Source organism: Oncorhynchus masou, chromosome 30, assembly GCF_036934945.1.
Source record: "Oncorhynchus masou masou isolate Uvic2021 chromosome 30, UVic_Omas_1.1, whole genome shotgun sequence".
Lineage (NCBI taxonomy): Eukaryota > Metazoa > Chordata > Actinopteri > Salmoniformes > Salmonidae > Oncorhynchus > Oncorhynchus masou.
This window is the reverse complement of record NC_088241.1, coordinates 16,993,623-17,008,043: the sequence shown is the minus strand read 5'-3', so window position 1 is coordinate 17,008,043 and position 14,421 is coordinate 16,993,623. Positions and strand designations below refer to the sequence as shown.

Below are 14,421 nucleotides of genomic sequence, written 5' to 3'. Positions count from 1 at the left end.
ACTGCTGTTACCCTGCTGTTCGCTTACTGTGTAGGTAAACAATTATCATATTTATGTTGTTTCAGCTAATTGTTAAGGGTAGTGGTTAGGATAAAGTATTATTCTAATATAGGGTTAAATCAAGGGTCACTGTATTTGAACTCAGGACAAAGCACTGCATTTGAACTCAGGATTGATCCCATTATCTGGGCTTTTGTGTACCATGCTGAGAAAGTCACTGAATCAATCAATTACTTAATCATGAGTAACCCTAACATATTGGTAATGTGTGGTCGCACTAAAACACTACATCCAATAAAGTCAACAAGCTGATTTCCTTTACTTTGTCCCAATCCCCTATATTATAAAACGCTGTTTCACCACCAAGGACAGCGACTACCCTCGGCGAGAGAGGTAGTGGAGAAATAGGGTTTATGAGGCCTTTGATATTGATGCAACCAACTTTTTTTTCTAGACTGGGGTCTGCTACATTATTCTAGAAGCCAACGTCATTAGCCTACTAACCTCACGGTTGTTGAGGGGATAACATGGTTCAAATGTGTAGCCTACTACAACAGGATATCGAATTGAAATAGACACTACCGAGCAAGCCAGAGCAGTTCAACTATTCAAAGCAGCCCTCCGGCACTGTTACTGCTCATACCTGTTACTGCTCATACCTGTTACTGCTCATACAGCACTTGCGAAAGATGTAGCTACACGTGAGACACTCACCAAGGATGAAGGGTGCAAAAATGTGGGTGGGTATAATTTGTGGAACGTTCCAATAGGACTCCGTTCCAAAAACTTCGTAAATAACAAGGTTGCCAACAAGCAACGCATACAGAGTCGTATAACAGTAGAATGAGATACCGGGTAGGGAGCGAGCTATGTAATTACGTTTTTCACTCACCACGTTTATTCGGAAAAAATGTCTCTTCGTTCTAGTAGCCCCCACCATTTCTCATTCGTTGGTTTAGTTATTATTTCCGGTGTTCCTGCATTTGCGGGTGAACTCTGATGCGCCTCAATTGGGGAATCGCTGTGGTTGAAATGTAACTAATGACCGCAAGCCCCAGTATTTTATTAGCTAGATGGCTTGTACACAATTGTTCCCGATGATACTGTATATACCTACTCGTACTACAGAAGCATGCGTTGTATTTTGCCAAGTTCTCTCTGTGTTAATCCTTTTCCCCAAATATAGCAGGTAACTTGTGTCTATGTCGATGTTGAGTTCATCTTGCCTAGTTAAATAAAGATTAAATAAATTAGAACATTTAAAATATATACTTTGACCTATTTCAGGTAACCCCAAGATGCTTGATTCACTACACCTGCTTTTGAATAACTTTCCAGTCGTTTTTGCTTTACATTCCGACTTTTGAACGTCTTTTATTGGACATATATGTTAGTGTCTAATAAACAAAAGAGCAATGTATGTAAAGCATCCCATCTGTGTTAAGGTTATAGTGTGTGTGTGTGTGTGTGTGTGTATGGTGTTGTTTCTCTTTATGTCCACTAGGTGTCAGCACAGTTTCAATAATGTCACACCTGGTTCACAACATGCTTTCATGTGTAACAAATCAAATAGTATTTGTCACATGCACAGAATACTACATATGTAGACCTTACAGTGGAATTCAGAGTCCTAAACCAACTATTTAGTTGAGAAAAATATGTGTAAAGTAAAAAAATATATATATTTTTAAAAGTAACAAATAAATAAAGAGCAGAAGTAAAAAAAAAAAAAAAAATGCGAGGCTTTATACATGGGGTACCGGTACAGAGTCAATGTGGAGGCTATATACATGGGATACCAGTACAGAGTCAATGTGGAGGCTATATACATGGGATACCGGTACAGAGTCAATGTGGAGGCTATATACATGGGATACCGGTACAGAGTCAATGTGGAGGCTATATACATGGGATACCGGTACAGGGTCAATGTGGAGGCTATATACATGGGATACCGGTACAGGGTCAATGGGATATATACATGGGGTACCGGTACAGAGTCAATGTGGAGGCTATATACATGGGATACCGGTACAGAGTCAATGTGGAGGCTATATACATGGGGTACCGGTACAGAGTCAATGTGGAGGCTATATACATGGGGTACCGGTACAGAGTCAATGTGGAGGCTTTATACATGGGATACCAGTACAGAGTCAATGTGGAGGCTATATACATGGGATACCGGTACAGGGTCAATGTGGAGGCTATATACATGGGATACCGGTACAGAGTCAATGTGGAGGCTATATACATGGGGTACCGGTACAGGGTCAATGTGGAGGCTATATACATGGGATACCAGTACAGAGTCAATGTGGAGGCTATATACATGGGATACCGGTACAGAGTCAATGTGGAGGCTATATACATGGGATACCGGTACAGGGTCAATGTGGATATATACATGGGATACCGGTACAGGGTCAATGTGGAGGCTATATACATATACATGGGATACCCGGTACAGAGTCAATGTGGAGGCTATATACATGGGATACCGGTACAGAGTCAATGTGGAGGCTATATACATGGGATACCGTACAGAGTCAATGTGGAGGCTATATACATGGGATACCGGTACAGGGTCAATGTGGAGGCTAGGGATACCGTACAGGGTCAATGTGGAGGCTATATACATGGGATACCGGTACAGGGTCAATGTGGAGGCTATATACATGGGATACCGGTACAGAGTCAATGTGGAGGCTATATACAGGGGATACCGGTACAGAGTCAATGTGGAGGCTATATACATGGGATACCGGTACAGGGTCAATGTGGAGGCAGGGATACCGTCAGAGTCAATGTGGAGGCTATATACATGGGATACCGGTACAGGGTCAATGTGGAGGCTTTATACATGGGATACCAGTACAGAGTCAATGTGGAGGCTTTATACATGGGATACCGGTACAGAGTCAATGTGGAGGCTATATACATGGGATACCGGTACAGAGTCAATGTGGAGGCTATATACATGGGATACCGGTACAGAGTCAATGTGGAGGCTATATACATGGGATACCGGTACAGAGTCAATGTGGAGGCTATATACATGGGATACCGGTACAGGGTCAATGTGGAGGCTATATACATGGGATACCGTACAGAGTCAATGTGGAGGCTATATACATGGGATACCGGTACAGAGTCAATGTGGAGGCTATATACATGGGATACCGGTACAGGGTCAATGTGGAGGCTATATACATGGGATACCGGTACAGAGTCAATGTGGAGGCTATATACATGGGATACCGGTACAGAGTCAATGTGGAGGCTATATACATGGGATACCGGTACAGAGTCAATGTGGAGGCTATATGGGATACATGGGATACAGGGACAGTCAATGTGGAGGCTATATACATGGGATACCGGTACAGGGTCAATGTGGAGGCTATATACATGGGATACCGGTACAGAGTCAATGTGGAGGCTATATACATGGGATACCAGTACAGAGTCAATGTGGAGGCTATATACATGGGATACCGGTACAGGGTCAATGTGGAGGCTTTATACATGGGATACCAGTACAGAGTCAATGTGGAGGCTATATACATGGGATACCGGTACAGGGTCAATGTGGAGGCTATATACATGGGATACCGGTACAGGGTCAATGTGGAGGCTATATACATGGGATACCGGTACAGGGTCAATGTGGAGGCTATATACATGGGATACCGGTACAGGGTCAATGTGGAGGCTATATACATGGGATACCGGTACAGGGTCAATGTGGAGGCTATATACATGGGATACCGAATGTGGAGGCTATATACATGGGATACCGGTACAGGGTCAATGTGGAGGCAGGGATACCGTCAGGGTCAATGTGGAGGCTATATACATGGGATACATGTGGAGGCTATATACATGGGATACCGGTACAGGGTCAATGTGGAGGCTATATACATGGGATACCGGTACAGAGTCAATGTGGAGGCTTTATACATGGGATACCGTCAGATCAATGTGGAGGCTATATACATGGGATACCGGTACAGGGTCAATGTGGAGGCTATATACATGGGATACCGGTACAGGGTCAATGTGGAGGCTATATACATGGGATACCGGTACAGGGTCAATGTGGAGGCTATATACATGGGATACCGGTACAGGGTCAATGTGGAGGCTCATATGGGATACCGGTACAGGGTCAATGTGGAGGCTATATACATGGGATACCGGTACAGAGTCAATGTGGAGGGATACCGGTACAGAGTCAATATACATGGGATACCGGTACAGAGTCAATGTGGAGGCTATATACATGGGATACCGGTACAGAGTCAATGTGGAGGCTATATACATGGGATACCGGTACAGAGTCAATGTGGAGGCTTTATACATGGGATACCGAGTCACAGAGTCAATGTGGAGGCTATATACATGGGATACCGGTACAGAGTCAATGTGGAGGCTTTATACATGGGATACCGGTACAGAGTCAATGTGGAGGCTATATACATGGGATACCGGTACAGAGTCAATGTGGAGGCTATATACATGGGATACCGGTACAGAGTCAATGTGGAGGCTATATACATGGGATACCGGTACAGAGTCAATGTGGAGGCTATATACATGGGATACCGGTACAGAGTCAATGTGGAGGCTATATACATGGGATACCGGTACAGAGTCAATGTGGAGGCTTTATACATGGGTACAGAGTCAATGTGGAGGCTATATACATGGGATACCGGTACAGAGTCAATGTGGAGGCTATATACATGGGATACCGGAGAGTCAATGTGGAGGCTATATACATGGGATACCGGTACAGAGTCAATGTGGAGGCTATATACATGGGATACCGGTACAGAGTCAATGTGGAGGCTATATACATGGGATACCGGTACAGAGTCAATGTGGAGGCTATATACATGGGATACCGGTACAGAGTCAATGTGGAGGCTATATACATGGGATACCGGTACAGAGTCAATGTGGAGGGATACTATATACATGGGATACCGGTACAGAGTCAATGTGGAGGCTATATACATGGGATACCGGTACAGAGTCAATGTGGAGGCTATATACAGGGATACCGTCAGAGTCAATGTGGAGGCTATATACATGGGATACCGGTACAGGGTCAATGTGGAGGCTATATACATGGGATACCGGAGGCAATGTGGAGGCTATACATGGGATACCGGTACAGAGTCAATGTGGAGGCTATATACATGGGATACCGGTACAGGGTCAATGTGGAGGCTATATACATGGGATACCGGTACAGGGTCAATGTGGAGGCTATATACATGGGATACCGGTACAGGGTCAATGTGGAGGCTATATACATGGGATACCGGTACAGAGTCAATGTGGAGGCTATATACATGGGATACCGGTACAGAGTCAATGTGGAGGCTAATGGGATACCGTACAGGAATGTGGAGGCTATATACATGGGGTCACCATGGGATACCGGTACAGAGTCAATGTGGAGGCTATATACATGGGATACATCAATGGGAGGCTATATACATGGGATACGGTACAGGGTCAATGTGGAGGCTATATACATGGGATACCGGTACAGGGTCAATGTGGAGGCTATATACATGGGATACCGGTACAGGGTCAATGTGGAGGCTATATACATGGGATACCGGTACAGAGTCAATGTGGAGGCTATATACATGGGATACCGTACAGAGTCAATGTGGAGGCTATATACATGGGATACCGGTACAGAGTCAATGTGGAGGCTATATACATGGGATACCTATATACATGGGATACCGGTACAGGGTCAGAGTCAATGTGGAGGCTATATACATGTGGTGGAGGCTATATACATGGGGATACCGGTACAGAGTCAATGTGGAGGCTATATACATGGGATACCGGTAGAGTCAATGTGGAGGCTATATACATGGGATACAGTGGAGGCTCATGGGATGGTACAGGGTCAATGTGGAGGCTATATACATGGGATACCGGTACAGGGTCAATGTGGAGGCTATATACATGGGATACCGGTACAGAGTCAATGTGGAGGCTATATACATGGGATACCGGTACAGAGTCAATGTGGAGGCTATATACATGGGGTACCGGTACAGAGTCAATGTGGAGGCTATATACATGGGATACCGGTACAGAGTCAATGTGTGGGGGCACCTGTTAGTCGAGGTAACTGAGGTAATATGTACACAAATAAAAATAGCAAGGCTATATATATGGGGTACCGGTGTTCCTTTCAAGTCCAGCGGTGTATATTACTTAACAAAAAATGTATTTAAAGTACTCCACTACATTATGTTTATATCTGGGGGGGGGGGTTGTATTTGTACTTTTACTCTTTCTGTTTCTTTACAACTTTTAATTTTACTTCACTACATTTCTAAAGAAAATAATGTTTTTTTTTACTCCATACAGTTTCCCTGGCATCCAAAAGTGCTTGTTTCATTTCGAATGCTAAGCCGGACAGGAAAATGGTCCAAATCACACACTTATCAAGAGAACATCCCTGGTCATCCCTACTGCATCTGATCTAGCAGACTTACTAAACATGCTTCATTTGTAAATCATGTCTGAGTGCTCCCATGGCTATTTCTTAAATAAAAAAACAAGAAAGTTATGCTGTCTGGTTTTTAATATAGGGAAGGTCAAATCATTTATAAATGTACTACTGATACGTTTTCACAACTCTATTAAAGGACATTCTACATAAGGTGTCACTTCATTTTTTGATATTTGATGGGAACAATCCCCTACCCCTCTACACACCTCAAGTTAGCTCTTTCATGCCCACAAAAGCCACCACACCATTCTCTAACCTCTGCCATGTTGTCTTTGATGTGTGCATTTTGATGTACCCCTTAACATTCTGTCTCTGTCTGTCTGGTAGAGTAGTGGTTATGGCGTTTGCTCCCCAAACCAGAGTTTGAGAGTTCAAATCTGAAGGGAACATTTTTTAGAGAGCCATTTTTGATGTTGCCTTTTGTTGGCATGAAATAGCTAACTTGAGGTTTGTTGGGGGGATGGTGGTAGTTCCCATCAATTAGAAGGACTGAAGTGACACCTTGTATAGAATGTCCTTTTAATAGAGTTGTGATAGCATACTATGCTGTGGAGTAACAATACAAACATACTCTGCAAAAGCCAACTTTTACCTGGGGCCATTCTTTGTAGACCATTCAAAAGTGTTCCTCGTCTTGGTCCCCCTGAAGAAAGCCACGTTAAGATAGTTTTAAAATAGTTGTAGTAGTACTAATAGTTGTAGTAGTCCCACTAAGCGCAAACCAGATGGGATGGCATATCGCTTCAGAATGCTGTGGTAGCCATGCTAATAATTTGTTTAACTCTTTTTTGTTTACCACATGATTCCATATGTGTTATTTCATAGTTTTGATGTCTTCACTATTGTTCTACAATGTATGAAATTGTCCAAATAAACAAAACCCCTGGAATTAATAGGTGTGTTCAAACTTTTGACTCGTACTGTATACTGAATAATTTCATGTTGAACGATAATTAACCTTATGGGTAATAGGCATAATATACATATACGCCATTATCAACATTATACCTATTAATAAATAAATTATACCCATTTAATAAATACATAAATACATAAAGTACAAGCAAAACAACAACAAACAATTATAACACCTATTATTATTATTGTGCGGCCCGTGTCTGAACACTTTCAGTTTCACCCAGTGACTACATGGTTTCTCCCGAGAAGGGGCGTATTTACGGAGAATCGAAACCAAAGTTTCCAGTCTGAACCTTTACTGCAATCCATGGTCTGTCATGAAAATAGTTCTATTTATTTTATAGTCTGAATTTTAAAATCTGCATTACTATATCACATGTAGTGTTAAGTAAGCAGCCTAACTTACATGTCACCTTATTTGGAAAGGACCTGTAGGCCTACTCTGTCAGTTGGGAGTAAGTGGAGCTGAATGCAGTTTTTGTTTTCGTGGTTGTGGAAAAGTGAAAAAGTGAACAGATATGGGGGACAAGAAACAAGACTCAGTGGAAAGGTAAGTGACAAGCCAGATATGTTTACGATAGGTTATAGGCTCTGTCGGGGGCACGGTGTGACAACATTTGGTATGTGGTGGTTTTGATTCCTTCACGAGCCACATACAGCACCGAATCATGTTAGCGATCACTTTGGATTAAAGAAAGCATCTACTAAATCAGAGGCCATATTATTATAGGTGTCTGGCATTTTGTAAAGTCAGTCTATTTTCCCATTCATAATTGATTAATACCTCTCTTGTGATCCTCTTATGATACCTACATAAACAGGCCAGCAGATGGCAATAAGAACCAGAGGAGTGACTCCATCCAACAGGTTACAGCCCCTGGAAATTCCAAGGGGAGAAAGAAGAGAGGAAAGAAAAAGAGGAGTGCCAAGAAGATGGAGGACAAAGAGGGAGAGATGGACAAATTTGCCCCATTGCAGTCTGTTCTGGTTCAATCACAATCAGAGGAATCTAGCCCAGCCCAATCCTCATCAGTGCAAGCTGACCCACCCTTAGGGCAATCTAATCCAGAGAAACCTACACCAGAGCAACCCAAACCAGAGACACCCAAACCAGCACAACGTAACCCTGCCCAACCACTTACAGGGTATCAAAACCCAGCCACGCTCCCTTCAGCGCTACCCAATCAAGCCCAACCAGAGCAACCCAATCCAGTGCACCCTACCCTATCCCAACCACCTTTAGACCATCTCTCCCTAACCCAGTCAAAGGACCAGCCAACTGAAGCCCAACCACATCCAGATCAGGGTCCTCCAACCCGGTTATCCACAGTTCAGTCATCTCCACACCAGTCATCTCCACAACAGTCATCTCCACACCAGTCATCTCCACACCAGTCATCACCAGATCAGTCATCTCCACACCAGTCATCACCAGATCAGCCATCTCCACAACAGTCTTCACCAGTTCAGTCATCTCCACAACAGTCATCACCAGATCAGTCATCTCCACACCAGTCTTCACCAGATCTGCCAGATCCGTCATCTCCACACCAGTCTTCACCAGATCAGCCAGATCCGTCATCTCCACACCAGTCTTCACCAGATCAGCCAGATCCGTCATCTCCACACCAGTCATCACCAGATCAGTCATCTCCACACCAGTCATCACCAGATCAGTCATCTCCACACCAGTCATCACCAGATCAGTCATTTCCACACCAGTCATCACCAGATCAGTCATCTCCACACCAGTCTTCACCAGATCAGCCAGATCCGTCATCTCCACACCAGTCATCACCAGATCAGTCATCTCCACACCAGTCATCACCAGATCAGTCATTTCCACACCAGTCATCACCAGATCAGTCATCTCCACAACAGTCATCTCCACAACAGTTATTACCTAAACATCCAGATCAGTCATCACAGTCATCTCCAGACGAGGACAAACCTAAGAAAAAGGGAGATCCAAACAAACTTTCCCTTCTGACCTGGAACATAGATGGCCTGGACCTGAACGATATCAAGGAACGTCTCTCAAGGCTACTGGACTACCTGATCAAGTGAGTCACATCAACACACAACACATTTCATCATGTAGTTTTTAGGATGAGAAGTTTGTGTGTCATTCCTGTAACCCCCCCCACTGCGTGGAGAGAACTGTGACCATTAGGAGGGAGACAGTCGTCACAGTTAATGAGATTAAGTCTGTCCTAGGTTCATCTTCGGCACAATTTTCTTATTCACTTTTGTCACAGAATAAATTATTTTTACCCTCCCCTTTAAAACTGCACATATGAAACTTTATTTTCCATCAAAAACAATGTTATTTTTTTTCATTAACTGCCTGGTCAAGTCACAGAACAGAATGATATGTTTACGAGTCATTAAACAACCTCTTAAGCAGTGAAATAGCATTGTGTTGATTTCTCGTGTTCTTTCTCCCTTGAAGGTACCACCCCGACATTGTGCTACTGCAAGAGGTTATTTCACCAATTTACCAGGTTTTACAGCAGGTTCTGAAGCCGTATCATGTGTTGCCGGGTAAGCAATAACATTATAAAAATTCAATTTCTTTAATAATATTTTTTTCAATAATCAATCTCTCAGTATGACATCAATGCTATTGTGGATTATATGACTGTAATTATGTACTGTGTTTATGGTTATCCTTCCATGTGTTGATATGGTTCATCCCAGGTAGTGACAGAAGCTATTTCACTGCCATACTGCTGAGGAAGTCCAGAGTTCAACTTCTGGAGAGTAGCATAGTGAATTACCCTACCACAGAGATGAGGAGAAACCTGCTTATGGCCCATGTAAGAACTCTCTCTGTACCTTGCTTTATCTTTTCCTGTCGTCTCTCATTCCATCAAATTTCATTAAATACTAGAAAATGTGCACAGATATTCAAGTTACACATGCAGATCTCAAGTTACGATTCTGCCCTGACTCAGTGTCTCTCTGCTCTCTGTCATGGACCAGGTTTCTTTCCTTGGCCATCCATTGTGTGTGATGACGTCCCACATGGAGAGCATGAAGCCCCAATCCCTGGAACGCCAGAACCAGCTGAGGATGGTGTGGAAGACAATGAGGGAGCAGCCCCAGGACCACAGCGTCATCTTTGGGGGAGACACCAACCTCAGGGACTGGGAGGTGAGACAGAGAGAGAGGGAGCGATGTGTTTGACATGTACATCATGTGTGTATGTCTGCAACGTGTCTGTGTGTGTTTCCAGGTGAAGAACCAGGGCGGTCTACCCGAGAACATCTGTGACGTATGGGAGTCCCTGGGCCAGCCGGAAGACTGCCGGTACACCTGGGACTGTGTCACCAATGACAACAAGGACCTACCTTTCCCCGCACGCCTGCGCTTCGACCGCATCTTCCTGAGGCCGGCCGGCGAGGGGTCAAAGGTCAGCCCAGATGGCATAACCCTGGTGGGCCTGGAGAGGTTGAATGACTGTCAACGCTTTACCAGTGACCACTGGGGTCTCCTCTGCACCTTTGTCATAAAACCACTCAGTCAAGCAACACCTGAATGATACACAGGGAACAGTTAGCTGTCCATGTCATGTCAACCTGGAACAGCATAGAAGTCTTTGCCCATCTTCTTTATGTACATTGGGAGATGTTGAGATTTTGACCTAGGAAATAACAGGATTATGGGCACAGCAATAGTGATTCATGACTTCAATTGCTATGTTTGGCAACTGCTGCTGTTCCAAGGCACACTTTTAATTTATCCAGCCACATATTTGTCTGTGCCAACAGGTCATGTACCCTATTCAAGGGCACATTCATACTGTCTCTGGACTTGGAAGCAGAAACCATATTGGCTACCCTCCAGGTTACAGTATCTGATTGTTTTCTATCACTGTTTTAAGCATCACAGCATCAAGCCAATTTCACAATAAACTAATTTTGTTCCAGACAGTAATTATTTGTATTTGTAATTATTACACTTCGATATGACTTTCTATGTCATTTTAATTTGCAAGGCTGTATTGTTTTAGAGAACAGTTTATTAACAAAGTGAACGTGTTGTGTATTAAAAGCCTTATCCAACCATTCAGTAAAAATAGCACAGAAGAACCCCATACCAAACATTTTCCTACTCCAAATGAATGAAGTTAGTTCTGATTTCTCTCCACTAGAGGGAGCTCTGGCCATATCCCAAATCCACTCACTGCGCCAGACACTGAGTGACCTCCAAAAATAAACTCCTTTATCGCATTAGGGATAAAGCCAGCCCTATGAATAACACCTGTCTAGCCCTGATATCACCACCCCAACAGAGCCACCCTCACCGTGAGAGAGAGAAAGCGTGGTGCATTCATTCATGAAACCGGTGCTTTGTCAATGGTATCCATTGTGGCATTAAGATGCCAAATCAGACATGAGAAAATACAGACAAAACAGACTTCAACCAGTTTTTGTGACTACATGACCACATGTATGCTCTTTCCTGAGCAGCTGGTCTGGTTGAGACTGACGGTATCTAATAGATGTTCTGTCTTGACTGTTTCTTTAATGCTTCTCTCCTCTCTTGGCCTTCTCTATTACTGATAACCTCAAGAATGAATGCTCCCTCATTGAAATGCCTTGAACATTTTGCTATCAATAATGTGCATCAATGGGTATGCAAACGTAGCAGCTGACTCATGTATTTTTTAGGGAGGGGTTGGTCGCAAGGCTAATGATTTGTTTTGACAACCATAGATCTTTTCTTTATATCGCTGATCATATATTTATTGTGTTAGCGTGTGCGTTAGGGTGATGTTCTTCACAAAGTGTGTGAGTGTGCGTTTGAGTAAGTGTGTGTAGGCATCTTTGTGTGCTATTATGTGCATGATTGTGTATGTGCGCATGTGTGTGTATGCATGCGTGCGTTTATATACAGTCATTGGTGTGTGTACGTGTGTGTGTGTGTGTGTGTGTGTGTGTGTGTGTGTGTGTGTGTGTGTGTGTGTGTGTGTGTGTGTGTGTGTGTGTGTGTGTGTGTGTGTGTGTGTGTGCGTGGGCTTGCGCACGATTGTATCGGTTTGCTGTGGCTTTCTGTTCCTGCACAGGTTGTTTCCCGAGTTATCTCCCCTAGGACCAGTGCACCCTCTTGTCTGTTTTAGATGGATGGCAGTATCTTCTGTAGGGGGAGAAATGGGTGAACAGGGCCCCAGTGTTTTCCTTTGGAAAATTGATTGGGAGCTCATTTTTGCAGCTGTTTAATCCGAGCCGAATGCAAATATGTCGGCACAGTCTGCCGGAAATTAGGAGAGATGGCAACCTGTCAACGTGAGGAATTATTTGTTACTGGCGTGGCTTCGGCGAGCGGGCTAGCTTACATGTATATAAATGCACCAGCGCCTTCTCCGTTAACATCCTCAGTAAAGAGCCTGTCAGTCAATCAGCCAGGTGCATTCTGGGACAGTAGCCAAAAATAGGTTTATTTGTTATGTTCTGGGGAGGTACAGAGGATGACCTGGAAAAGGTTGTGTTGTTCGACATCACAGTCATTCTCTCATGTGATGATACTGTCTCTAGGAATGAAGACTGAAGCTGGTTGAAACGATCATGTCTATTTGTTTTATTTTCAAGGTTTTGTTACCTGACCAAAGAGACATACAGGCCTGTAGTAGAGCATTCAATTATCCATTTTGACAGTGTCATTATTCATGCAATTATCACGCTTATCCATAAAAATATCTATGTCCACTTTCTATCTACTTACAATTAAACATAGTGTGGAATATGATTCACATATTAATTATCATGCAATCATCTTGCTGAATATTAAAATAGGGGGTTAAACAACAAAGCAAAAACATGGTCAATTTGCTTTTCTACTGTATCAGAGACTAGGGCCTTACAATGGTTAATATTGGTAATATGTTATCATGTATTGATATTCGCTGTGACTTTAACATCATTCTCAAGGTTAGTCTCATGAGGCACTGTACTGTTCCTTCCAGGATTCAGCAGTGTGGAGGCTTTCTCCTATACACTACAACTCCCTCCCCCCTTCATGTAGTGCTGTGGACAAATGTAGTTCTAATTCCTGTCCAAGGCAGCAGTCTTAAGACAGTCCTCTAATGAAGAAACAAATGCCTGTAATATGTCTCTGTCACCACCTCTTTGTCCTTTCATTGTAGTCCACATCCTCTTCCTCCTCTCCTCTCTCCCTTTTTCTCTTTTCTCCTCCCTCGCTCCAACTGATTTTCATAATCAATCGCTCCCAATCTCCGCTGTGCAGTAACTGAAAACCATAACCTCCCCTCTGTCCCCTTTCACCGATCCTGTCAAAGTGTTTCTTGTTTTTAAAGTGCCTGTCTCAGCAGCTTGGTGCCCCATTGGTTAACCTCTCTGACCCAGCCTACTGATTTTGCCAGGGGTAGCTGATTCACAGGACGGGTACACAGGAAGGGGTTACATAAGCACTTCCTCTCCTACCACTGGCAGCCTCTCATTCAGTGTGTGCATATAGAGCACATTTCTGTACCCTTAAAGCTAACAAAGGTCAATAAATATGTCTGATGTGTTTTTGGACTCGAGAAACCAATTCAGTTGTGATGAATTCTGAGTTTTATTTGTAAACATAGACATGAGAAGAAGTGACATACCATTCTCTGTTCTTACTGTACAATTGAGTCAAACCATCCAGTCTAGGCTGTAACCAGAAGGTAATGGCCCGAGGGCACACTGTAAGAAAGTGTGACCTTCTCTGACCCGCTTTGATGCATGGTCAATCATACTAATATGACTGTCATTTTGTTCACGGGGGGGGGGGGGATGCTGTGTAAAAGTATCTGATCGATAGTAATCACATTTAAGTTTCAAAAGAGGTGATAGAAGACCCTAAGAGGTTATTAAGGGACTTTTCAACCCCCCTATTGGAGCTCAGTCCGTGTCAGAGAGCATATGTGTGAAATGAACTGGGGTCATAAAGGGTCGTAT

The 14,421-nt window shown here is 43.5% G+C and overlaps 1 protein-coding gene across 2 annotated transcripts; it reads left to right on the top strand.

The window, feature by feature from the left end:
* Positions 1-7,727: 7,727 nt before the first annotated feature.
* LOC135522186 (uncharacterized) lies at positions 7,728-11,410 on the top strand. Of its 2 annotated transcripts, XM_064948224.1 has the most exons (7): positions 7,728-8,021; positions 8,293-9,534; positions 9,924-10,015; positions 10,172-10,290; positions 10,457-10,627; positions 10,710-10,886; positions 11,245-11,410. In XM_064948224.1, exons 1-7 carry the CDS (start codon positions 7,990-7,992, stop codon positions 11,332-11,334), a joined length of 1,923 nt encoding a protein of 640 aa, XP_064804296.1. In that variant the 5' UTR covers positions 7,728-7,989; the 3' UTR covers positions 11,335-11,410. The 2 variants fall into 2 exon arrangements, with proteins under 2 accessions (XP_064804296.1, XP_064804295.1); XM_064948223.1 differs by having other exon boundaries at positions 10,710-11,410.
* Positions 11,411-14,421: the final 3,011 nt, after the last annotated feature.

Excerpts from the sequence above, each read along its gene's own strand:
- LOC135522186 (XM_064948223.1), top strand. The coding sequence starts at position 7,990 with ATGGGGGACAAGAAACAAGACTCAGTGGAAAG. Across the intron at positions 10,016-10,171 it reads GCCGTATCATGTGTTGCCGG|GTAGTGACAGAAGCTATTTC; the intron begins GTAAGCAATAAC and ends GGTTCATCCCAG. Across the intron at positions 10,628-10,709 it reads CCAACCTCAGGGACTGGGAG|GTGAAGAACCAGGGCGGTCT; the intron begins GTGAGACAGAGA and ends GTGTGTTTCCAG.